This window comes from Hylobates moloch, unplaced genomic scaffold, assembly GCF_009828535.3.
Source record: "Hylobates moloch isolate HMO894 unplaced genomic scaffold, HMol_V3 SCAFFOLD_12, whole genome shotgun sequence".
Taxonomy (NCBI): domain Eukaryota; kingdom Metazoa; phylum Chordata; class Mammalia; order Primates; family Hylobatidae; genus Hylobates; species Hylobates moloch.
This window is the reverse complement of record NW_026652287.1, coordinates 70,439,958-70,464,571: the sequence shown is the minus strand read 5'-3', so window position 1 is coordinate 70,464,571 and position 24,614 is coordinate 70,439,958. Positions and strand designations below refer to the sequence as shown.

Sequence of the window (24,614 nt, the reverse complement as noted above, 5' to 3'; positions counted from 1 at the left end):
AAGAAGGGAGCCATCTGCAAGCCAAGGAGAGAGGCCTCAGGAGAAACCAAACTTGCCAACACTTTGACCTTGAATTTTTGGCCCTCAGAACTGTTAAAAAACAAATTTTCGTTGTTTAAGCCACCCAGTCTTTGCTATTTGTTATGCAGTTCTAGCTGACTGAAACGTAGGAATGGAAAATTGCCATCATAACAAAAATCTAAAATATATGGCTCTGGTATTGTGTTGCCAGGCAACCAGCAGTGTGGAAGCAGATATTGCAGGATGAAAAACTGGAGACCCTTGTTATGTTTCGACCAATCACTAGGTAAAACTGACACCAGCAACAATTTGAAAGGCAGACTAGCTATGGGGAAAGCAGTTAGAACCAGAGTGGTCAATGTATATTGGTGGCTCCTTGCTGATGTTTTTAGTGAGGCACTATCAAAAGTAGTTGCTGTAGATCAAAAAATAAAAAGTTTGCAAGTAGATAACACCATGCCCTGAAGTACAATTGCTTCTGCATTCAAGGGAGCAGGAGATGTGACTATTATTCAGTTTTGTTCAATAGTCACCACTGTGGCTGGGAGCAGAGGCTCACGCCTGTGATCTCAGCACTTTGGGATGCCAAGACGGGGGGATCACCAAAGGTCAGGAGTTCAAGATCAACCTGGTCAACATGGTGAAACCCTGTCTTTACTAAAAAATACAAAAATTAGCCAGCAGAAGCCTGTAATATCAGTTACTCAGGAGGCTGAGGCAAGAAAATTGCTTGAACTGGGAGGCAGGGGTTGCAGTGAGCCGAGATTACGCCACTGCATTCCAGCCTGAGTGACAGAGCAAGACTCCGTCTCAAAAAAAAAAAAAAAAAAAAAAAAAAAAAAAAAAAAAAAAAAAAAAAAAGGTCTCCATTGTGTTCCTGGTCAGACAATGGGAGTCATTTCGGCAGAAAAGACCAGATGAAGAATGTTGCATCACCACTTAAACTCATTGTTGGAGAAGACTTCAAGGTGGCTGCCATTAATTTGAGGGACAGAGGTGTGGGCCAAGCACAGTGATTAATAAATAACACATTGCTGGCTTAAAGAACTATAACTAGAGCAGCTCTTTGGCTGTGGCTACTTTCACATGAACTGACTGAAAGCAAATGAACCAGAAACTTCTAGTGTTTTTGATAAAATGATGTCACCAATGCTATGATGACCCTTAAGATGTCAGATGAACTTCCTCCTCCCAAAATTCATAGAAAATTACCATGAATTCAGTTCAGATGCTGAGACTGATAATGCCACACACACAAGAAATGGGTATAAAAAGATTTATTACTCACATACTGAGACTTTCCAGGGAGATAGGGCAGGCTCCCGGGAGGGTCGAGAAACGGCTTAATTGGTTTGGCTTTTATCCGTCTTAGAGTGTGAGGCTGGGGTGAAGCTTCCTGCATGCATGCCAGGGCTTGTGTGATTTGAACTTCCTGCTGGGGCCAAAGGAGGAGGCACCCATGCTTCCATCAGCTTGCCCAGATGTGCAGCATAAGGGGAAAGGGAAAGGTGAGTCTTGAAAGATGTCAGCAGTCAAACATTAAAAACGGCATTGAAGTCTTTATTACAGTCAAATGAACTAAAACCCTGGCCTATAAAAGCGTATCTCTTTCAGTCTCTAAGGCAATCTAGGTCTAAAAGTCTGCACCAGCAAGCAGGGGCTGCAAAAGCTGTGATGTCCCTCAAAAGTTTCAGATGGGGCCACAGAAGCTGACAAGGAAGACTTTACTAGAGGTCAAACTAGGGGCCACAAAGACAATGGACAAGGGAGTTTCTCCCAGATAGCAGATTCATGGTTTCACCAAGGAACACACTTTCTGCTGGGCAAGGGATCTCCATCATGCCTACTCAGCAGATTATCATGGCATGGGCCATTGGCTGCTATCATTTTTGTCTTTAACTCTAGTATTCATTCCCCTCTTTTTAGCTTTAGTAATAGAACCCTTTCCCTGGAGTTTTAGTAGGGCACATGTCCATCTAGTTAGAGACACATCCCAGCCTTTCCTGAAGCTAGGTATAGCTATGTAGTAAGTATTCATGAATGGACTGTGGGCAGAAGTGATGGCTGTAATTTCCTAAAAAGGAAATGGCTTGCTCCAACTTCCTCTTTTTTCACAGGCTGGGAAGTCTTGAGCCAGCTTTGACCATGGAAAGAACAATACCCTTGGGTATTAAGAGAATTAACAAGGTAGATGAATCCTATATCCCTTGAATACCTTGTGAAACGAAGCTACTTCTGGATTGCTATGTGAGAAAAAAATAAATTATCTTACATGAGCCATCATATTTTGGGGTCTCTTTGTTACAGCAGTTTAGATCATTTTCTGATTTACACAAAAAGAGGATGAAAACATTAAGAAGGTAAGCTTATTTAACTTTTAAGACCTTAAAATGTCCTCTGCTTGTTCTTTTGGGTTTTACCTTTAACAAGTATAAGTAAGGTGCTTCAAATTTAATTGGTTGTAAGCAAGTAAGACCTTAAGACTACATGTGACCTTATGAATTCAGTGTGCTTCTCCCCTTTTCCAAAAATCAACCTATAGAATACAGTTGCATATTTTTTTTGGGATAAATGGAAGCGTTTAATGTAAATGCATAAGTATCAAACTGATAAATGAAAACTAAGATTGATATATATCAACTTCCCCTTTTTTCAACACAAATGTACATCCATGCACTATTCTAATCTACTACTCTGTAATCAATTAATAATAGACAACTGAATAAAGATAAAATGGATAAAGCAGACTTCGTCTCCCATAATGTGATGCAGAGATGATGATTTCTCGGACTCCCAGTTTCGTGTTTCTCTATGCTTCAGAATAGTTCACTGTGTTGCTAAGACAACAAGGATGCTGCAACCAGAAACTGGGATTGAAGTCAAGGCACTGGAGCTGCCTCAAAAGATGCCATAAATAGTGTGTTCAAGGCCTTTTTCACAGTGAAACTGTAACTTTTGAATTAGAAAAAAAATTAGTGGAGCCAAGCACGGTGGTGCACACCAGTAACCCCAGATACTTGGGAGGCTCAGGGAGGGGGATTGCTTGAGCCCAGGAGCTTGAGGCTGCAGTGCACTATGATCACACCTGTGAATAGCTACTGCACTCCATCCTGGGCAATACAGCAAGACCCCCATCTGTTAAAAAACAAAACACAAAAATAAACAGAAGAAGATTATACTCAATTCAACACCTTTCCACAGACTACAATTTTCAGTTATTCACATTCTAAGATTAAGAAAACATTGGCGGGTAATCCCAGCACTTTGGGAGGCGAGGTGGGCAGATCACAAGATCAGGAGATTGAGACCATCCTGGCTAACATGGTGAAACCCCGTCTCTACTAAAAATACAAAAAAATTAGCCAGGTGTGGTGGTGCGTGCCTGTAGTCCCAGCTACTCGGGAGGCTGAGGCAGGGGAATGACTGGAACCCAGGAGGTGGAGACTGCAGTGAGCTGAGATCGCGCCACCCCTCAAGCCGGTATGAAAAGAAAACCATCCCACAGACTACAATTTTCAGTTATTAAAGAAAAGAAAAAAAGAAAACATTGGTATGTGGACTAAAGGTCAGGAAACCATCATTCCATATATATATATATTACAGCCCCATGGAAATAACTGAGGGGAACTTGTCTTTAAATTCCAGTTTATCTTTATTCTAATAGAGGCATGTCTGAAGCGTTTCAGAAGAAAACAAATGAAATTATGTTGTCAGTTGTTCCTCCACTAACGATGTACATCTCACCTAAACAAAGGTTTGATTCTATGTAGTAAATAGGTTTGATGTTCACTGAGACCTGCGATTTGATACTTGGAATTTGAGTTTATAAACAGATACAAAGCAATATGGTCTTCTCAATCAACTTTAGATAAAGGCACAGAAAGCTCATCAGTAGCAATGATGTGAGCTGGGTTGCATCTCCAGGTTTGTCCAAGCAAACTGAACAATGGCAGCAATCCTCCTGGTTTTAATACTCATAACATCAAGGCAAGGACAAAGAAAAAATAAATCAAAATGCTTGAACTGATTTTGGTGTTTTTTTCTGACCTACAAAAAAAAAAAAATGAAAACAGCGTTTCACTAAGCTGAAGAGTGTCCTTCACATCATGTATATTGTATTGCACACAAATTTTTTGAAATCCATCAAAAACAACAAGAACAGATGAATAAAGAAGCCCAGTGCTTTTTGAGATAGAAGCCTTCTTCAGAATCACCTCCCTCTCTTAAGAAGTAATCTGGTGAAAAATAATGGTTAGGCAAACGCAGGTGTTGGAGGATACATTTTCCCAATCTTTTAGAATCTCTTGCTTAAGAGACACAGAGGTAACTGGAGACTGAGTTACCAGTATACTATTCATTTTCCAAGCAGACATCAAAAGATACTCTTTAATAGTGGAAACTGAGGGTTACATGGTAAGGTTCAGACTTCAGCAAGAATCCTTGTTGTCAAGTAAAAGTTTAACCTAGCAGAAGCAAATGAGACCCAGATGTCCTCACCTTTTTTTTTTTAAACCCTGGTGTTCTAAGCATAAAAAAGGAAATAGAAAATAACACAGACCACTCTATTTTAATATTTTTAAGTAGCATAAATCATAATGGTTTGTATACTACACTGTACAAATAATATACTGTTACTTTTGAAAGAAAATGAACTTCTTACAGGGTTTTCTGAAACAGTTACTCCATAGAGCTAAGAGCTTGACCCTTTAGCCATTGCTACAGCAGATGGAATACAAGCTTTGAGGTTCCAAGTCTTCCAGTTGTGCCTGTTTCTGTTGCCACTGAGGGATGAGCCTCTCAGAGCCCTGTCGTGGCACTGTCCATCTCCTGCGCCAGGAAACACGGGTTCCGCAGGTGGACGCGTGCCGATGAGTACAGCTTCTGTGCTTTGCTTTCCACAAGCCTCCTCCCCCTTTAAGAGAACTTGCGCTTCTTCATGGCTTCCGCCTTGACCGCCAAGCTCTTGGCACAGATGGTCAGGACCACAATGAGAACGCCCACCACAAATGTCACCAGGGGCCAGAGGAAGCAATGCAGGAGGACAATCTCGTCATGAGTGCGATGCAGAAGCACATCGTCTGGTCTGCAAGACAATGGAGAATAAGAAAGAAAGGGCAGTCAAATGCCTTGGCACTGAAAAACTCTTTACAACCTAAAGCCAAACTTGCTTTCCAGTCCATAGGGAATAACCATTATTGAAAGTAAAGGCTGCACTCTGACTATAAACACTGTATTTTTGTGCTTCAAACCCATTACAGAGTTTTGAGCTCTTGAGTCAAGTAATTGGTGCAAATTTACGTATTAATTATAATATAATTTACATGTTACAAAATGTCAAAAGTGTATCTCTTATGCTATGATTTTTCTTCATTCCAAGTTACTTAATGTATTCCACTTTCTCATTCATCCTCTAATGTCCATCGATCAAGGGGCTTGAATCAGTCAAAAAATTACTGATGGGTGAGCATTCTCCAACAAATCTGAACTAGACCTCACCTCATAGGTGTGGCCCAAATGATCTTAATTCAGAAAAAAAAAAAAAGGTCAGTTAAAGCGACTGCTTGAATTTAGTCAGAAAGACAGCTGGTGTAATTCTCAGGGCAACTCGGCTTCACTATGTAAGCTAAAGGTTTTTATTAATAAGCAGACAATGGCTGAATGAGTGCCTTTTTCCATGCTTCTGGGTGAAATTAGCCATCATTTTAAAACACTGACCACTTTCTTGATAAATCTTGCAAAGTCCTAGCAATAGATTTCTATCTTGTCAATGTGAGGCTCTATTTTTCAATTCCTGCATTGGTCCCATTCATAGAAAGTGAAGATGAGATGTGCTTCACAAGCCATGATCTCTAATCTTTAATCTTTGGCCATTAGGAAGAGATCCTGGAAATTTAACTTTTTTTTTTTTTTTTTGAGATAGAGTCTCTTTCACCCAGGCTGGAGTGCAGTGGTGCGATCTCGGCTCACTGCAAGCTCCGCCTCCTGGGTTCACGCCATTCTCCTGCCTCAGCCTCCTGAGTAGCTGAGACTACAGGCGCCCGCCACCACATCCAGCTAATTTTTTTGTATTTTTAGTAGAGACGGGGTTTCACCGTGTTAGCCAGGATGGTCTCGATCTCCTGACCTCGTGATCCACCCTCCTCGGCCTCCGAAAGTGCTAGGATTACAGGCGTTGAGTCACTGCACCCAGCTGGAATTTCAACTTTTTAATATAAGAGGTTTACATTTTGTAAGATATTTCCGTTTCATCCACAAGGTTTGCCCTGTTACACTAGAGTAGCTATGTTTCCTCCAGAAAAAAAATGAAAATAATGCAAAATAATGAGTCCAACTGCCCTTAAGAACATCAAAGCCTTCAGAGCACAAGGGCAGTGCATCTAACACAGAAATGCATTTCTGAAAATCACTCATTAGTCACAGCTCTCATAATTCAGAACCCATTTTCCCTGAAGATTGACAAAGGGTGTTGGGTATTTCTTTTTACTCATAGTGGAGCTATCATGTGCCATTAACATAAATAGTTTTACAGACTGGCTTTGAAATTACAAAATCCTTGCATTTTTTCCTTTGGTGCACAGTGTAATTTCAAATTTTGCACATAATACAAGATTTCTATTGATGTTTTATTTCATAGTATTTCAAATAAAATTTATATTAAGTAAACGCAGTCATTTTAACAATTAGGCAACAATCATCCCAGCTTTCAGAAATTGTGCCTTTTTTTTGAATTCCTATAGCATTAAATTATCTCCAAGACTTGTGCTACCATTAGTATATGTGTATATATTTATGTATCTATTCTTTTCTTCTGTAAGGCCCATTAGGGCTATGACATTGTCATTGCTGCTATTCTACAAATAGATGTTGCTACTGAGAAAGAGGAGCCTGCCTTTGTTGCAGCCTTATTATCCATGCAAATTTTCAAGAAACTTCATGCTTAGAGTCTAAAAACGTCAAGGCTGAGGTCTAAAAAGAGTCAGGACACAGGATAGCCAGAATCATATTTAAGAGTCTGAAATCTCCATCCCAGCACTGCCATGATTCTTTTCCCAGGTACAGTGCTCATAGCTGTCAGAAACCTCTCCCTAAGTGTGAGGGAAGGTAAATGCTGTCTCTCAGGTTGCTCTTTTCTTCTTTCTGTGAAGGACTATTATGCTCCTCCATAATCTACTGGTACAAAAATGAGTCTTAAATTTTTCATTAAAATGGCTAGGGGTGCACAACAATGTGAATTTTACTTAGTATCACTGAAGTGTACATTTTAAAATGGTTAAGATGGCAGGGCACAGTGGCTCATGCCTGTAATCCCAGCACTTTGGGAGACAGAGGCGGGCAGGATGCTTGAGATGAGAAGTTCAAGACCAGCCTGGGCAACATAGTGAAACCCTGTCTCTACAAAAAACTACATGCCTGTAGACCTAGTTATTTGGGAGGCTGAGGTGGGAGGATCTCTTGAGCCCAGGAGGTCGAGGCTGCAGTGAGCCACGATCAAGCCACTGCACTCCGGCTTGGGTGACAGAGTGAGACCCTGCCTCCAAAAGAAAAAAAAAATGGTTATGATGTTAAAAAAAAAAAGAAAAAGGACTCAGGGTGAGGGACTTGGATTTTTTAACATTATTTTAATAAATGTGCATGTAATTTCCATAAGTAATATGTTTTTGCAACTAATTTTCTAGTAAAATGCTTCAGCGTGGATCCTCATTTGTATTCATACTCCAGTCACTCTTAACTGATGTTGGATGCTTTCACAATATTGTGCAATTGAGCCAGAAAAATAGCCCAGATGACAGTGGTGGGAATCATACATATTTTCTGAAACACAGTTTGAAGAACATGTACCAAAAAAGAATGTGAGTAAAAAGAAGAGGAGGAGAGAAAAATAATAACTGGAAAATGCTGGACCCAGATATTTGTTTTATTCAGAAACTTCTTGGCATTCCACCTCCTACCAGAGCGCTTCAAGTAAAACTTTATTTTGATATCTTAAATGACAAAACAACATCAGTCCCTGAGTTAGCCATACTGAATTTGTAATCACTTCAAAACCGTTCTTTGAGGTGGAAATGTTATATATAAATGTACACATTTCTTTAAAAATAATTCTTGTCCGTTTCCACTTCCTACGGCTCTAAGGTGCTCCATAATCTCCTTCAACAGGAAAAACATTTCTCTGCACAGTAACGCTCACGCTCATCATTCAGTTTTTTGATTTAGTGAGATTATCTCTAAATTGCTTCTTGTGTCCTAATTAAAGTCTAGCTCATTCAACCTGGGCTTGTAGTGCCTTAATTGAAGGCATTCCCCTGTCTCAGTTTCCTCCAATTTTATCAGGTGGGTAGTTTTCAGATTGTTTAGCCAAAAACTATTTGCAAAGGGGTTTGGGCTTAGAATTCAATTTGCCATAATTATATGGTAGGGAATGAACTATAATTTCTTTGTAAATAATCACTGTTTGCCACATGTGGCAAACTGGATAAATGGCATTGATGAGATCTGACATAATAAAACCAGGATGGTGACAAGAATATATAGACAATAAGCAAAAAAAGCGGTAATTACTCTGTATCCAGGGACTTCAAAAAAGCAAGAGATTTCTCTTGGAGTTTGCAGGAACACAAATGAAAAGCACTTTTAAGCCCTGGGTCAGGGCTACAAAAGAAAAGTAAATACTGTGGGTACCCATAGAAAAACTTCCCTAAGCATTGGCACTACCCTGAGTCAAGGTTTGAAAATATGTGGTGATAATAATGACAGTCAGCATTTATTATGTGCTTTCTATCCTCCTGGTGCTGTGGCAGGACATTCAGACTCATTTGATCCTTAAAATGACCCTTTGCTCAAGTAATTTTTAATTTTCACTTTATAATGGAAGAAGCTGAGGTAACGAAAGATTAGTTTCCCCAGGATTACACAATTTAAAATAATGATTTGAAACCCTGTCTGTAAGATTTTTTAAATTGTACTATTTATTTACCCTTAAGTCAGCTTTTCTCAAATTTGAATCACTTAACGGTGCTTGTTGAAGTACAGTTCCCCGGTTTTCAACCCTTGATTTACTATAATTAGCATCTGAGTTTGTGGGATCCAGAAATCTGCATTTTGGAGAAGCTCTGGGATGATTCTTATGTGCACTTCGGTTTAAGAAGCATTGTGTAAAGTTCTAATAGTTAAAAAAATGAAATATGAAACGCAATGCTACTTAGCTAGCTATTTCCCAAGCTGCCTAATTGATACTTATGTTCAGGTCATTTTCTTTTTTTCTCTCTTTTTTTTTTTGAGACAGAGTCTCGCTCTGTCACCCAGGCTGGAGTGCAGTGGCGCGATCTTGGCTCACTGCAACCTCTGCCTCCTGGGTTCAAGCGATTCTCCAGCCTCAGCCTCCTGGGTAGCTGGGACTACAGGCGCCTGCCACCACACCCTGCTAATTTTTGTATTTTTAGTAGAGATGGGGTTTCACCATATTGGCCAGGCTGGTCTTGAACTCCTGACCTTGTGATCCACCCGCCTCAGCCTCCCAAAGTGCTGGGATTACAGACGTGAGCCACCCTGCCTGGCCTGTTCAGGTCATTTTCATGATCTCCACATATTTTTGTGTAGAGATGGGGTTTTACTATGTTGCCCAAGCTGGTCTTGAACTCTTGAGCTTAAGCAATCCGCCTGCCTCGGCCCCCCCAAACTACTGGGATTACGGGCGTGAGCCACTGCGCCCAGCTAAAAACGCTTTTTAAATATCAAATGTCTCAGCCTAGTTTTTGACAATGGCTGAAGAGCAAATCATTCAAGACTCAAATCACTGAGGTGCCTGAAGTGTCCTATGTTTCTGGGTGACGGTGTCCCATCAGGTTAGATTCCCAACATGGAGGTGGCACAATGATTTTTTTATAATGAAAACCAAAGAACACCTGACATGTGATCTTTCCTAGATAACTTTGCTTGAGGCTGGGTTTCAGAGAGCCTCAGAAAGTCTTCTACAGGAATGTCAAGTGTATAAACAAATATTTAAATGAGATGCCACAAGTGAAAGAGGTGACTATGTCATAGATTTTCAGGCAAAAGTGACTGACCACGATATGTAATCTAGAAAGCCTTGATGCGAGTATTATTCAGTTTTTTTTTTTTTTTTTTTTTTTGAGACGGAGTCTCGCTCTGTCACCCAGGCTGGAGTGCAGTGGCCTGATCTCGGCTCACTGCAAGCTCCATCTCATGGGTTCACGCCATTCTCCTGCCTCAGCCTCCCGAGTAGCTGGGACTACAGGCACCCGCCACCACGCCCTGCTGAATTTTTTTTTGTATTTTTGGTAGAGACGGGGTTTCACTGTGTTAGCCAGGATGGTCTTGATCTCCTGACCTCGTGATCTGCCAGCCTTGGCCTCTCGAAGTGCTGGGATTACAGGCGTGAGCCACCACGCCCGGCCTCAATGTTTCGTTTTTTTTTTTTTTTTTTTTTTTGCAACTCCATGCTATGGGATTTCTGGAAAGAGATTGTATTAAAACACAACCCATGAAAATATCTGACTTGATCTATTGATTCATGACTTTTAAAATATTTCAAAAGATGTTTTCTACTGAAAGATATTAAAAATTAACTGAGAAAAGTGTTGGATTTGGTTTTGGCATAACTGAGCTGACCTTACTAAGGGGAATTAGCCAGTGTGTCTAGCTGTTGTTTAATGCAATCGTAAGACCTTGCCAAGAGAACAGCAGAGTGTGCTTGTCTTCCTATGCAATCACAGGAAGGCAACCTAAAAGCTATATCAAATTATGTTATAAATTACAGTGGGAATACAGAGACCAGAACACAGAGATCCTTTGTAGTATTCTTTTTTTTTTTTTGAGACGGAGTTTTGCTCTTGTCGCCCAGGCTGGAGTGCAGTGGTGTGATCTCGGCTCACTGCAACCTCTGCCTCCTGGGTTCAAGCGATTCTCCTGCCTCAGCCTCCTGAGTAGCTGGGATTACAGGTGTGTGCCACCACATTCAGCTAATTTTTGTACGTTTAGTAGAGACAAGGTTTTGTCATGTTGGCCAGGCTGGTCTCAAACTCCTGATTTCAACTGATCCCCTGGCCTCAGCCTCCCAAAGTGCTGGGTTTACAGGGGTGCCCTGCCACACCCAGCCTTTGCAATATTCTTTTTTTTTTTTTCTGAGACGGAGTCTCGCTCTGTTGCCCAGGCTGGACTGCAGTGGCACGATCTCGGCTCATCTTTGCAGTATTCTTTATGTTGAACTGCTCTATTGTGGGGATCCACTCAGAACTCCAGCGTTGGTTTCAAGATTATCTTAAGCTGAAGACATTTTAGATTGAACCAGTGCTAAACAAAGCTTTCTTGGATCTTCCCTTATCTGACTAAAAGCAGTAGCTTCTGAGATTTGAGGCTACTGTAAATCCCTTCTCCAGGGGAATTTTGTGGCCCTGAGGAAGACAGAAAGACCACTAATATTCATAAAGAAAAACATTATCACTAACCTGTCCTCCTAAAAAGCCATTTGTCCTTCCCATAGGAAACTTTTCTTCCTCTCCCTTTTCCCTGCTAAGTTAGGTAGACAAGCCCTGAGTCTAAACACTTCTTATGTACTACAGTGAAGCCCCATGCTCATAAAAATATTAACATTGATAAAATGTGTATGCTTTTTCTCTGGTTAATTTACCTTTTGTCAGTTTAATTCACAGGCCCCAGCCACTAAAACTGAAAGGTAAAGGAGAAGTATTTTGTTTGTTTGTTTGTTTTTGTCCCCTACAGCATCACGAGCCAATTTTTGCCCACTGGGGTCCAGCAATGATATTGTGATAAGGGCTTTTAAAAGCTTGGGAGGTGGCCATGCACAGTGGTTCATGCCTGTAATCCCAGCACTTTGGGAGGCCGAGGAGGGAGAACTGCTTGAGCCCAGATCAAGACCAGCCTGGGTAACATAGGGAGACCCTGTCTCTACAAAATATAAAAAAATTGGATGGGCGTGGTGGCATACGCCTGTAGTCTCGGCTATTTAGGGGCTGAGGTGGAAGTATCACTTGAGCCTAGAAGGTTGAGGCTGCAGTGGGCCTGCAGTGAGCCAAGATTGTGCCACGGCACTCCAGCCTGGGTGACAGATTGAGACCTTCTCCAACAAAAAAAAAAAAAAAAAAAAAAGGCTAGGGAGGTATTATATCAAGATTATGGTTTGCTCCACAGATGCTTCCTATCTATGAATGAAAGGCTGATTATAGATGTATGAATGTTATAAACAGCCTTACATTTTCCTTAGCTGTTTTCTGAAAGTAGGTTAATTTTAAGTAGTAATGTTTAATTGTACAAGAGTTGCTGCTCATCAAGCTTGCCTATTCTTCATGGAGAAAATTAAATCAAGCCCCAAACTTGCAGTTTTTGGAGAGAAAAATTTGCATTCATTTTGGCAGGATATCCAGAAAACTGGCAGGTACGTTATTTTGGAGAAATAAAGTGTTATATATGCATCTCAGGTACAGCAAGGAAAAAAATAATTCAATAACACTAGACCCATGATTAGGACTACAAATAGAAGTTACACCCCAAACTTATCCCACAAACTATCATTTAACAGCATTAAATTCTTACAGTAGCTGGGTTTGGCAAATGTTTTCCTATTAATTAAGATGACTGTCCCTTCAGATGCAGCCCAGTCAAGTAATTGTCTCAACCAAGTCTCCCAAAGTAGAGGCCTGGGGAAACCGTCGCCGCTCTGTGCTCCCAGAGTAATAGACTTTTTAAAAGGTTTTACTCACACTGTGTGGTAATTATTTTTTATCCATCTGTCGGTTTTCCCAATGTGATTCTTAAAACCCTGAGATCGGGGGCCTATTAAAGATAACCCCTGCCGGAGATGCTTCCTGAGTTCTCAGAAATAAAGAGGGGTAATCGTCAAGACCTGCAAACCAGAAGGATGCTTATGACTTTCTTTTTTAAAAAGGCAAATCAATGAATGAATTTTATTCTAAAGTCAGCTTGGCATAAAAAGGCTTTATTAATTAGAAATCCTTTGTTGCTCTTCCATTGAAAATACAATGGAAAGAGAATTTTCAACCTAGTTAGATATTCTCTAAGATCAGATCTAAGAAACTGCATTAAATTTACATTAAATCCTTTTCCTCTTCCATCGACCTCCTCGAGCTGCTCAGGAACCTGGATTAGTTACAGGTTATCTCCACACCAGAGAGGAGGACTTTCAATTCATTGATTTCATCAGAAGTGCAAGATTTCGAAAACTAGCTGACAACCTTGTTCCAGAAATTGCTGTGAGGTTTTCTTTAAGAATTGCTGTTCTTCAGAGTAATTTGGTCTGTGGTTTCTCTGAGTTACCAAGTTATTTATTTCATAGAGGACTATAAGTGTTTTTCTGTCCAAACATTTAAACTTAAGGTTTAAGCAGAAATAAACTGGAGACAAGAAGACATTTACATTCTTCTGTTTGAGACAGATTATTCTTATAATAGTTCTCACCTTGTTAACCTACTTTGTAGTTCCAAATTTCATGTGAAAGTTCAATATTTTAAATTCGTATGGGAGAGATGAATTATTGATTCAATAAATTGTGTTGGGACAATACACGTCATTTGGAGAAAAAAACAGTGGCTCCCCATTTTATTCCCCCCACACATACCAAAAAATCTAGATGGATCAGAACCTTAACTGTATAAAAACAAACTATGAATGTTCTAGAAAAATAACTTCTTTAAAAAAAAAAAAAGAAGGTGGGGCGCGGTGGCTCTTGCCTGTAATCCCAGCACTTTGGGAGGCCGAGGCGGGCGGATCACGAGGTCAGGAGATCGAGACCATGCTGGCTAACATAGTGAAACCCCGTCTCTACTAAAAATACAAAAAATTAGACGGGCATGGTGGCGGCCGCCTGTAGTCCCAGCTACTCGGGAGGCTGAGGCAGGAGAATGGCGTGAACCCAGGAGGCAGAGCTTGCAGTGAGCCAAAATGGCGGCACTGCACTCCAGCCTGGGCTACAGAGCGAGACTCCATCTCAACAACAACAACAAAAAAACAAAAAACACCCTTGGAGTTTCCTCATTTGTAAAATGGGAAATAAAACCCTCATTAAGAAGATCAAATGAGGGTATGTATGGGAAAAGTGTTTTTTGTTTTGTTTTGTTTTTTTCTTTTTTGAGACAAGGTCTCACTCTGTCACCCAGGCTGGAGTGCTTAACCTCCTGGGCTCAAGCAATCCTCTCACCTCAGCCTTCCTAGTAGCTGGGACTACAGGTGCACACCATCACGCTCAGCTAATTTTTACAATTTTTTGTAGAGATGGGATCTCATTATGTTGGCCAGGCCAGTCTTGAACTCCTGGATTCAGGCGATCCTCCATCTTTGGGCTCCCAAAGTGCTGGGATTACAGGTATGAGCCACCATACTCAGCTGGGAAGCAGTTTTCTACAAAACCCTACACAGCATAGGTGACCTCAAATCTAGTCCAAGTCCAACTTTTCCAATCTTGAAGAAATGAATTTGACAACCCAAAGAGTATGATACAGAACCAGAACCTTTTAAAATTTTTTTTTTTTTTTTTTTTTGAGACGGAGTCTTGCTATGTCGCCCAGGCTGGAGTGCAGTAGCGCTATCTCGGCTCACTACAAGCTCTCCTCCTGGGTTCACGCCATTCTCCTGCCTCAGCCTCCTGAGTAGCTGGGACTACAGGTGCCCGCCACCATGCCCGGCTAATTTTTTGTATTTTCAGTAGAGACGGGGTTTCACTGTGTTAGCCAGGACGGTCTCGATCTCCTGACCTCGTGATCCGCCCGCCTCGGTCTCCCAAAGTGCTGGGATTACAGGTGCGAGCCACCGCACCTGGCAATTTGTGGTATTTTCAAAGCTCAAAGTTGAAGAAAAGCTCATAGATATTCATTGTAAAAGTCAATTATACTTAGAACTATCTGCAAATTACTGCCTGTATCTATTTCCTATTGCTGTTCTGGTAGCTTAAAGCAACACAGATTTAGTTTCTTACAGTTCTGGAGGTCAGAGGTTTGCAATCTGTTTCACTGGACTAAAATGAAGGTGTCAGCAGGGCTGCGTTCCTTCTGGAGGTTCTAGGAGGGAATCTGTTTCCTTGCCTTTCCCAGCATCCTTTCCTGCATTCTTTGGCTCACGGCCCATTCCCTGGCATCACTCTAATCTCTTGATTCCCTGATCACATCCCTTACTACTCTCTCCGATCTCATCTCCCCCTTATAAGTATCCTGTGATTGCATTTGGGGCACACTCAGGCAATCCAGTATAATTTCCCTATCTCAAAATCCTTAATCACATCTGCTAAGTCCCTTTTATCATACAAGGTAACATGGGGTAGCAAAGTAAAATAACATAAATCCATGGGGATTATGGTGTGGACATCTTTGAGGGCCACTATTCAGACAGCCACACTACCATAAACCGCTCTCCTATACTGTAATCAGTTCCTCACTAGCACAAGTTTTCTATCCCCTTTCCCAGTTAGTCATTCAGAATTAAATCATCAACAGAAGTATTTAAAAATAACCTAGGGAATAAACTGTTTTCTATTAATTCTATTTTATAACTCAGATCTACAATCTGAGTTATAAGATGTACTTTTTTCATTCTTTTTTCAGTGTTTGTCTTTTATGACAGGCATTTACATACAAGACACACCTGCCCAAAGATTAGCACACGTTATGAAATACTTTTCTTTCCTTCATCCTTTTCCTACATCGTGCCTTTGCCTAGCTAGATCTCCACTACTTCCACCACTACCTGCTGTTCCTAACCACAGCATTAATAACACTTTGCAATTTTAATATCCATCCTCCCTAAGGAAGTGCCTCCTTACTTTTTATAGAATTTCCTTTTTGTCTTTGTAATACATCTTTGATATTTCCTTTTCAACTTTATTCTTTATCAAATGTACCCAAAGATTCTTAAGTCTTCTTTACTCAGCTCTTTTATGATACAATGTCACTAGCAATTCTAAACTGCATATTCATTTTAGCCCCAATCCTACGCCACACCATGTTTGACTTTCCTGAAGTTTTGTTCATTAACTATCCTTTGAATTTTTTTTTAAATTCTGAATTTAAAAATTGAGGTAGAATTTCTGCAAAGAGAAATTCACAGGTAACAAGTGCATGGTTTAATCAGCTCTTCACGTTGTTTTTATACTGCTGATTTCTGATCCTTTCACTTCTATTTTATAAAAACATTTATCCAACCCATTCTAGTCTTTAAAACCCACATTCTTCCTTACAATGATTTCTCTCATATTTGAAGAACAATATTGTATTATTAAATCAGATTTCATCCAGAAACGGGGAAATTTAAGGGTGAGCCATTTTATTTCCAAAGAAAGTCTCTCAGAACTCATTTTCTGTCTCAGCGATGCCTAGTCCTAAAGAAACATCCTCAGAAAATGGAAATGTTGATTTAGGACGTTAATGCTCAAAATATCTTTCTTTTTTACAATTCCTTAGAGGAATTAATTCTTAAACATCAAAAAGTGCTTGCTGTGATATAGCATGTCTGATAATATAGGGCTATACAAGGGACTTCTCAAGCAAGCCCGGGCTGGATAGGACTAAAAATCAAAGGACTAATTATATCAGGACATCCCAGATTCCCTTCACTGATTAAGACAAAACAATGGGGCCCCTTATTTTACTTTGTGAAGCCAAATTAGCAAAGCTGAAATAGAAGTTCTCCTCATAAGAAAGGCTACAAACACTGGAAGGATTAGTCACAGTGAGCAAAAATCACTGATGCACCCAAAGTATGCATATGAGCAGGGATTCCATTGGGTATCTATAAGGCTGGTAAGAGCTTTAGAATTTGGTTCTCAAGGAAATGAGGTGGGTAAGGAATCCCCCCAAATGTCAATGTATCTTCTTGCCATCTCAACAATCCTGGGTACAATGTGCACAGATGAAATATGGCATTTAAAAGGAGGTCAAGAAACATTTTCCTCATGATTTTTGATATAAAATCAAGATGGCAACAAACACTGGAAGGATTAATCACAGAGCAAAGTTAGCACACGCCTTTGTCTCAAAATCTTCAAAATCTTTTAAATGAAATAAGATTATATCCAAGGGCCTAAAAGCAGGTGTCTTCTAGGTTTGTCCAAGACCATAATTCTAAAATCCTAGAATCTGCTTCATTGTTTCAGGCGAATGAAGTCATAGGCTACACCAAGTATAGTGACTGCACACATATAAAAATGCTGCTTTTTGAAAGATCACTTTAACAACCACATTTGGTATCATTTCCCTAAGCTGAATCATGTTCTCAGCCCTCGCTCCAGGCAAAGAGGACACAGAAAAGAGATATAATCACAGATCACACACTTGCAACGTGGGTGTGAGAAACCGTTTCCAGGGAGAAAATGACAAACATACTGATGCACCCAAAATATGCATATGAGCAGGGATTCCATTGGGTGTCTGTAAGGCTGGCAAGAGCTTTAGAATTTGGTTCTCAAGGAAATGAGGTAAGGAATCCCCCCAAATGTCAATGTATCTTCTTACCATCTCAACAATCCTGGGTATGATGTGCACAGACAAAATAAGGCATTTAAAAGGAAGTCAAGGCACATTTTCCACATGAATTTTGATATAAAATCAAGATGGCTTCTTAGATAGGACCATTGAAGTGGGACATAGCAACACAGGCTAGCTAAGTCTCCCCATGGCTCAACCACAAATGCCCCCATAAAGAATGGTCAGTGGTCTCAGTGAGTTTGCTCAACTCCCAAGAACCTGGATTTTTTTTCCCAGTATTCCTGCACCTAGAAGAGCATCACACCCTGCTAAGCTCGAAGTGAGAGCTCAGTAAATGTTAGTGGAATAAGAAAAGACTTCAAAGAAGAAAGTGAAAATCCAGTGTCACAGAGTGTCAGTTAAGCAAATTAAGGTAGCGGGCAGGGAACAAGATCTTAGATTTCATGGAGGTTTTTTCCAAAGGCCACATATATTTTTTTGAAATTGCAAATGTCATGGATGTATTTGCATAAATAGGCATGTGTATTTGCTTGTGTTTTTACAGACTGTGCCAACTATTTTCAGATAATTACCAAAAATGAATGATCACATTTACTGCTCATCTTGTCATTACTGCTCTTCTTCCTGCTTCGTCTTTTAATCGATCTCTATCTAGCCCAGCCAACCCCAATGTGTGTATAACAACTGTCACAAGCAGTCCCTGTTCCTTCAACTCACCTGCCCCATATCCCTGTTTAGGTGCTTTGTCCTCCTTGAGGAGCCTCCAATGCTGCTGCTCCTATACATGTCCCAATTTCAGACCCAGCATGCTAGGAACTGCTGCCAGCGCCTGGTTAAGCCAATACTAAATGAGCCCAAACAGGTGAACAGACATTCTGTCTTTCTCTAAACCTCTGAAAAAGATTCTGCAACTCATCTCACAGTAATTTGTTCCCTAATTTACTCTTAGGAAATTGTCGTTAAAGTCTGATTAGGGTAAGTCCAATTCCCTGTAATTAGATCCTCAGTGAAGAAAAATCTCCCATCACCACAATTTATTTTCTTTTCTATAGCTCCAGCATCAGTATTGTACCATTATTTTGGCAGCTCTGGAGAAAGGATTTGAAAAATATATCCGGGGTGGAGGGAAAGTCAACTGCATGTCTTTCTGAAGAAAGCGCTACCTTCTGTTATAATATCATCATTCTAGAAGATTCCCAATTGTTAAAAGCCTATTTCATTAAAGTGTATTACACACCAGTTTTTTTAATTAAATAATTAGCAGCTTATATATATTTTGCTATTGCATGTAGGAAGACAGAAATAGGCTAGCATGTCTATCAAGGCTAGCAATGAATCATTCATCCTAACCCCTAAATTATATAGTAAAGAATACTTTACTGTACATTCAATTTTTACATTCAATTTTGTTGTAGTCTGTCCAGCAATATCTCTCAGTTAAGATGCATTAAACAGATCTTGAAATGCCTTTGCAAAGTAAAATTAGCTAAATTAATTTTGAGGCTCTTTTCCTAAATGATGAATTGATTACAAATATGTTTGGAGAACAAAAATACTATACAGAAATATGCATAACAATTAAAGTGGCGACTTACAGTTCAACAATAGAATTTTAAAACTTGAGTAATGAAAAAGACCCTATCAGTCTTCAAGTTTCTCTTAGATGTGCCAGCAGCTTAACTTTATCCTGGTAGCATGTGACATTCAAAATTCAAGAAAATACATGCAAATAACTATCAGATTGGTAGAATAAACATGGTAAATAATTTGAAAATCACTAAAAAGTATAGCCACAGGTATTCCTACAGAAACCTGTTTTCTGCTCCTTCACCTTGATACTAGCATTAATGTCCCAGATAGGCACCCCTCCTTCATCTGGGGTCCCACAGTGAAAATGACATGGAGCAGAGCTGTACACAACCCAAGACAGACCTGGACAGGAAATAAACATTGGTTGTTATAAGCTTCTGAGATTTTCAGGTTGTTACCACAGCCTAATTTAGCCTAAGCTCACTGAAACACACTAGGAAAGGCTGAGGATCCAATGGTTTCACTAAGGAAACAGCCATGACGGTCAAAAATAATCTTAATCTAAAGCACAAAAAAGTTTAGAGATGTTTATTTGGGCATTTTAAAAGACTTTCTTGGTACTCAGCTCTCTTCCATTCAGCCACGTGATATTTGCAGAACAACTATGATGTAGCAAGGACCAGGGCCATATTTGTGTGTTGGCTCTCACTAGTCAGCTGTAAATCTGAGGGCGGGAACACCATTTTCCCATGTTTATATTCCCATTACCCAGAATAATGTTTGGCATGTGCTCTAGGTGCTCATAAACGTTTGTTGTTGGCTTACTGTTGAAATCCATTTCAAAATGCAATGGACATTTGTACAAAGTGCAGAGGTAATATTAAAGAAGGAGAACTGAAGTTTGCCTGGGAAAATAAAAAGGAAGTATCTTTTCAGCAGACATGAAAGACCAGGAGATTAGAGTTTGGTGAAAAAATGGGGAAATAATTTCTTGGTAGAAGATACAGCACAAATGCTTTGGTCTGGCATTTCAGATTATTTTGCCACCAACAATACACTTAAAAAAATGTTATAATAGCAATCTTTTTAATTAGATTTAATATAGTCCCTTATGTTATCCTAACCCAATATGGACTAGAATCCTGGCTGATGTTAGCAGCACTAGAGCAGAATGGTTAAGAAAACAGACTCTGGAAGCTCAATAAGAGGTTTGAATCCTGGCTCTGTCACTTGCCAGCTATGTGATTTGGTCATATTGCTTAACCTCTCTGTGTTCCAGTTCCCTCATGTATAAAATGAGGATTGTGTTAATAATGCCTTGCAGGGGTGTTGTGCACATTCAATGAGTTAATATGTAAAAAACATTTAAACAGTTTCTGGTACAGAGGCAGCATGGTAAACAGGTATTGGCTATTATGAAAGGCCAGAGGAAGATCAGCAGTGAAATAGGTCTATGTCCTAATCCTTTTCAGCATTTTTATTGATAACTTGGATGAGAAAAATCAAAGCCATTTTGACTTACAATTAAGATAGAATTATGATGGAAGATATAACAAATATGATGGGTACTATAATCAAGAGTCAAAATAATTATGAGACTGGAACAGTCGGTCAAAAGCAACAAGATGTACTCACATAGGAATAAATTTTAAATTCTTGCGTATTTAAACGCTACACAAATCTCAGCAAGGGGGAACCTGCTTTAATAAACAGCAGCATGTATAAATCAAATGTTGGGGGAGCAAGTTTAATTAAGTATAAGCTCTGTATGAATTAATAGCGTGCTGTAGCTGCCAAAAAAGCTCATGCCATGTCGTTAACTGAGTTTTAGTCTCTGGATTTATCAAGGGTGGTAGAAATGTTCTGCCTTCCTCTGCACTGGCCAGCTCAGGGCACAGTAAGAAAAGCATCCCAAATGACGAGAACAAATCTGTTCCCAACAGTGATGGCAATATGAACTTGGTGACACCCACAGTCTGAAGGTCAAGTACTCAGGTGCAGATCCTGGCCATGTGATCTTAAAGTGTCTGTTGCCTCTTCTGTAAAACTTGGAAAATGTGTGTCCAACAACCTCCACACTGAGATTATAGAACTAACCATGGTGAATCTTTAAAAATTGTGGTAAAGTGTACGATTTAGTGGCATTAATTAGACTCACAATTTAGTGGCACTAATTAGATTCACATAATTTATTTCTAAAATCTTTTCTTTTGAGACAGAGTCTTGCTCTGTCGCCCAGGCTGGAGTGCAGTGGTACGATCTCGGCTTACTGCGATCTCTGCCTCCCGGGTTCAAGCAATTCTCCTGCCTCAGCCTCCTCAGTAGCTGGGATTACAGGCATGCGCCACCACGCCCGGCTAATTTTTGTATTTTTGGTAGAGACAGGGTTTCACGATGTTGGTCAGGCTGCTCTCAAACTCTTGACCTCATGATCTGCCCGCCTCAGCCTCCCGAAGTGCTGGGATTACAGGTGTGAGCCACCGCACCCAGCCCAAAACTTTTAAATCTCACCAAACAGAAACTCTCCAGCCATTGAGCAATAGCTCCCCACTTTCCTCTTCCCCCAGTCCCTGATAACCTTAATGTACTTTCTGTCTCTATGAATTTGCCTATTTTAGGCATTTCCCAGGATTAATTTCTTGACAACTAAAAACGTTTAAAAATGGAGTGGGCTTCTTCAGGAGGAGGTGATGTCCACTGTCACAAGAGTTGTTCAAGTAGAGAGCAGAAAACACTTCAGAAAATTATATGGTGGGGATTCATTTTGGGTTGGAGCAAATGACTGAAAAGTGTCTCCAGATTTGACAGTCTGTGAGTCTATGAACTCCACAATACATTCGACATGTGCTTCCGGTGACTTCTAGCCCCATTTTATCTAAGATGAAACTGAGGCGGCCAGGCACAGTGGCTCACGCTTGTAATCCCAGCACTTTGGGAGGCCGAGGCGGGCGGATCACGAGGTCAGGAGATCGAGACCATGGTGAAACCTCGTCTCTACTAAAAATACAAAAAAAAAAAATTAGCTGGGCGTGGTGGCGGGCGTCTGTAGTCCCAGCTACTCGGAGAGGCTGAGGCAGGAGAATGGCGTGAACCCGGGAGGCGGAGCTTTCAGTGAGCCGAGATCGCCCCACTGCACTCCAGCCTGGGCGACAGTGCGAGACTCTGTCTCAAAAAAAAAAAAAAAAAAAAGAAACTGAGGCAAGAGCTCTTTGATAAGTAGCCCAAGGTCAATCACTAAGTCACGAAGAGAGCTATGGATAGAAATGGAGTGGAGTCTCCTGACGCACAGCCCTGCCCTGCATTCCACCATCTGATGATGCTGCACTCTATGACCTACTTGTCCTATGGTTCTTGTATTTTTCCTCCGAAATTCCCTCAGGGCTTTGTTTGAAGCCTGCATAAAATATCTTAAATGAAAAGTGATTTAATAACATCAAATTCTTAACTTTAATGCCATGATGATAAAAGCTGTTAGAAGATGAATTTGCAAGCATGAAAACACTTTGATTAACCATTAGAAAACAGACTCTCAAATGTAGATTTTAAGTAATGTACAGCCATTTGGATGTCAGACTGAGAAAAAACACTGGAATAACTTCCATATATATTCCACAGCATACTGGAGAAGCCACAGCAATCACTGCTTTTTTTAAAAAGTACAGATTTTGGGACCAAAGAAAGCCTTCAATTCTGATGTAATCTGTCTTAATATGGAGACAGACACAAATGTATATGGAAAAGACTTGGTTTTGGTAAGATTCCAGATTTACTGTTTTGTTTTTTAAGATTCAGGATATATCACTGGATTTAATGTCTGAAGAAAAAGCCAATATGTTCCTGTAAAAAATAGCCATAGAACCAGTCTATTCTCTAATGATAAGACTGTAAGAAATACTTCTCAGAGTAGAAAACAAAAATAAGTAATTTTTACCAAATATCAAACATAGTATTTAGTAATTCATTCCAATGTCAACAAAATTTTCCTCTGGAATTTGTTCCAAATCCTAGGTCCCATCTTTATATGCACATTTTCGCCATTTGTATACTAAGAGGTCTGGTAGTAAAAACGAAGTCTTTTCTTTCGTAATTTGCTCTATAAAAAAGCCAAAAGAAAAACTTAGAAGCCAATGATGCAATTAAATTCAACATACAAATACATTAAAATAAATCTTTTTTTGAGCTGCATCTGTTTTTAGAGCTCAATCTGTTTTTAGAATGCAAAGACATCAGGAAAATAAACTACAACTGACCAATCATTTTTCACTCTGTTGGTTATAAACATACTCAGATGCCCATTTCTAAGCATGTAAGTGTTGTCTGTCTCACATAACAAGAAATCCAGAGGTAGCATGGCCAGGGCAGGGGCAGCTGTTCCACAAGCATGCGAGGAAGCTGGCTCTTTTTGCTCCACTCTACTAATGTGTAGATGTCCACTCTCCTGTTTATCACCTTAAAGCTGCATGATGGCTTTTGCTGTCGTGGCATCAGAAAGCAGGAGGCAGTAGTACTTACATCACGAAAGCAAAGGCTTTCCCGGAACATTCCAGTTAATGGTGCCTCCAAAACAGTTACCCAGGACAGAAAGCCAGAACTGGATCCAATTCCATCCAGTTCTTTTTTTTTTTTTTTTTTTTTTTTTTGAGACGGAGTCTGGCTCTGTCGCCCAGGCTGGAGTGCAGTGGCGAGATCTTGGCTCACTGCAAGCTCCGCCTCCCGGGTTCACGCCATTCTCCTGCCTCAGCCTCTCCGAGTAGCTGGGACTACAGGCGCCCGCCACCATGCCCGGCTAATTTTTTGTATTTTTAGTAGAGACGGGGTTTCACCGTGGTCTCTATCTCCTGACCTCGTGATCCGCCCGCCTCGGCCTCCCAAAGTGCTGGGATTACAAGTGTGAGCCACCGCGCCCAGCCTCCATCCAGTTCTTAACCTCAACCCCTATCAAGCATCATGTACTTCTCTAAATCTGCAGATTCCACTTCCTTCAAGTCCTGTGTCCATTCCTCCTTTTCTTCCTCCACTAATTCTACCTTTGTCCAAGCTCTTACCATCCCTTGTCTAGACTGGTACAACAGTCTCCAAATTGTTCACGGATCCTCCAGCTTTGGCTTTTATCAATCTACCCTCCATGCTGCCACTAGACTCGTCTTTCTAAAACATCAATGTGACTGTCACTCCTCCACTGCCCTTAGGACAAATTTAAACCCCTTAGCATGACATAATCGCACAGTATTATCTATTTCAACCTCTTCAGTTCATCTACCACTTTCTTTTTTCTTTTTTTAGACAGGGTCTCACTATGCTGCCCAGGCTAGCCTTAAACTCCTGGACTCAAATGATCCTCCCATCTCAGCATCCCAAGTAGCTGGGACTACAGGTATATGCCACTGTTCCCAGCTTGAGATGGTAGCACTTTTATGTGTAAAATTTAGGACACTAAATTACAAAAAGAGTAACAACCATGATACCAGCGTGATAAGCTATTCTGTGGTGGCAAAAAGATCTCTGCAGCCCCTGAAATGGGCTCGCTTCATGGAGAGGAAATAGGCATTCACAAAAGTGAATTTTCCAAATAATTAAAGCTTAAATTTTAAGTTGAAT

General features: G+C 40.3%; 1 protein-coding gene across 1 annotated transcript in view; it reads right to left on the bottom strand.

Moving 5' to 3' along the window:
• Positions 1–907: 907 nt before the first annotated feature.
• The window catches only part of KCNMB4 (potassium calcium-activated channel subfamily M regulatory beta subunit 4), a 68,842-nt gene continuing 45,135 nt past the window's right edge, over positions 908–24,614 (bottom strand). The window contains exon 3 of the mRNA XM_032170730.2: positions 908–5,104. Coding sequence (XP_032026621.1) covers positions 4,936–5,104 — 169 coding nt within the window. The 3' untranslated portion in view covers positions 908–4,935. The remainder of the gene's footprint in view (positions 5,105–24,614) is intronic.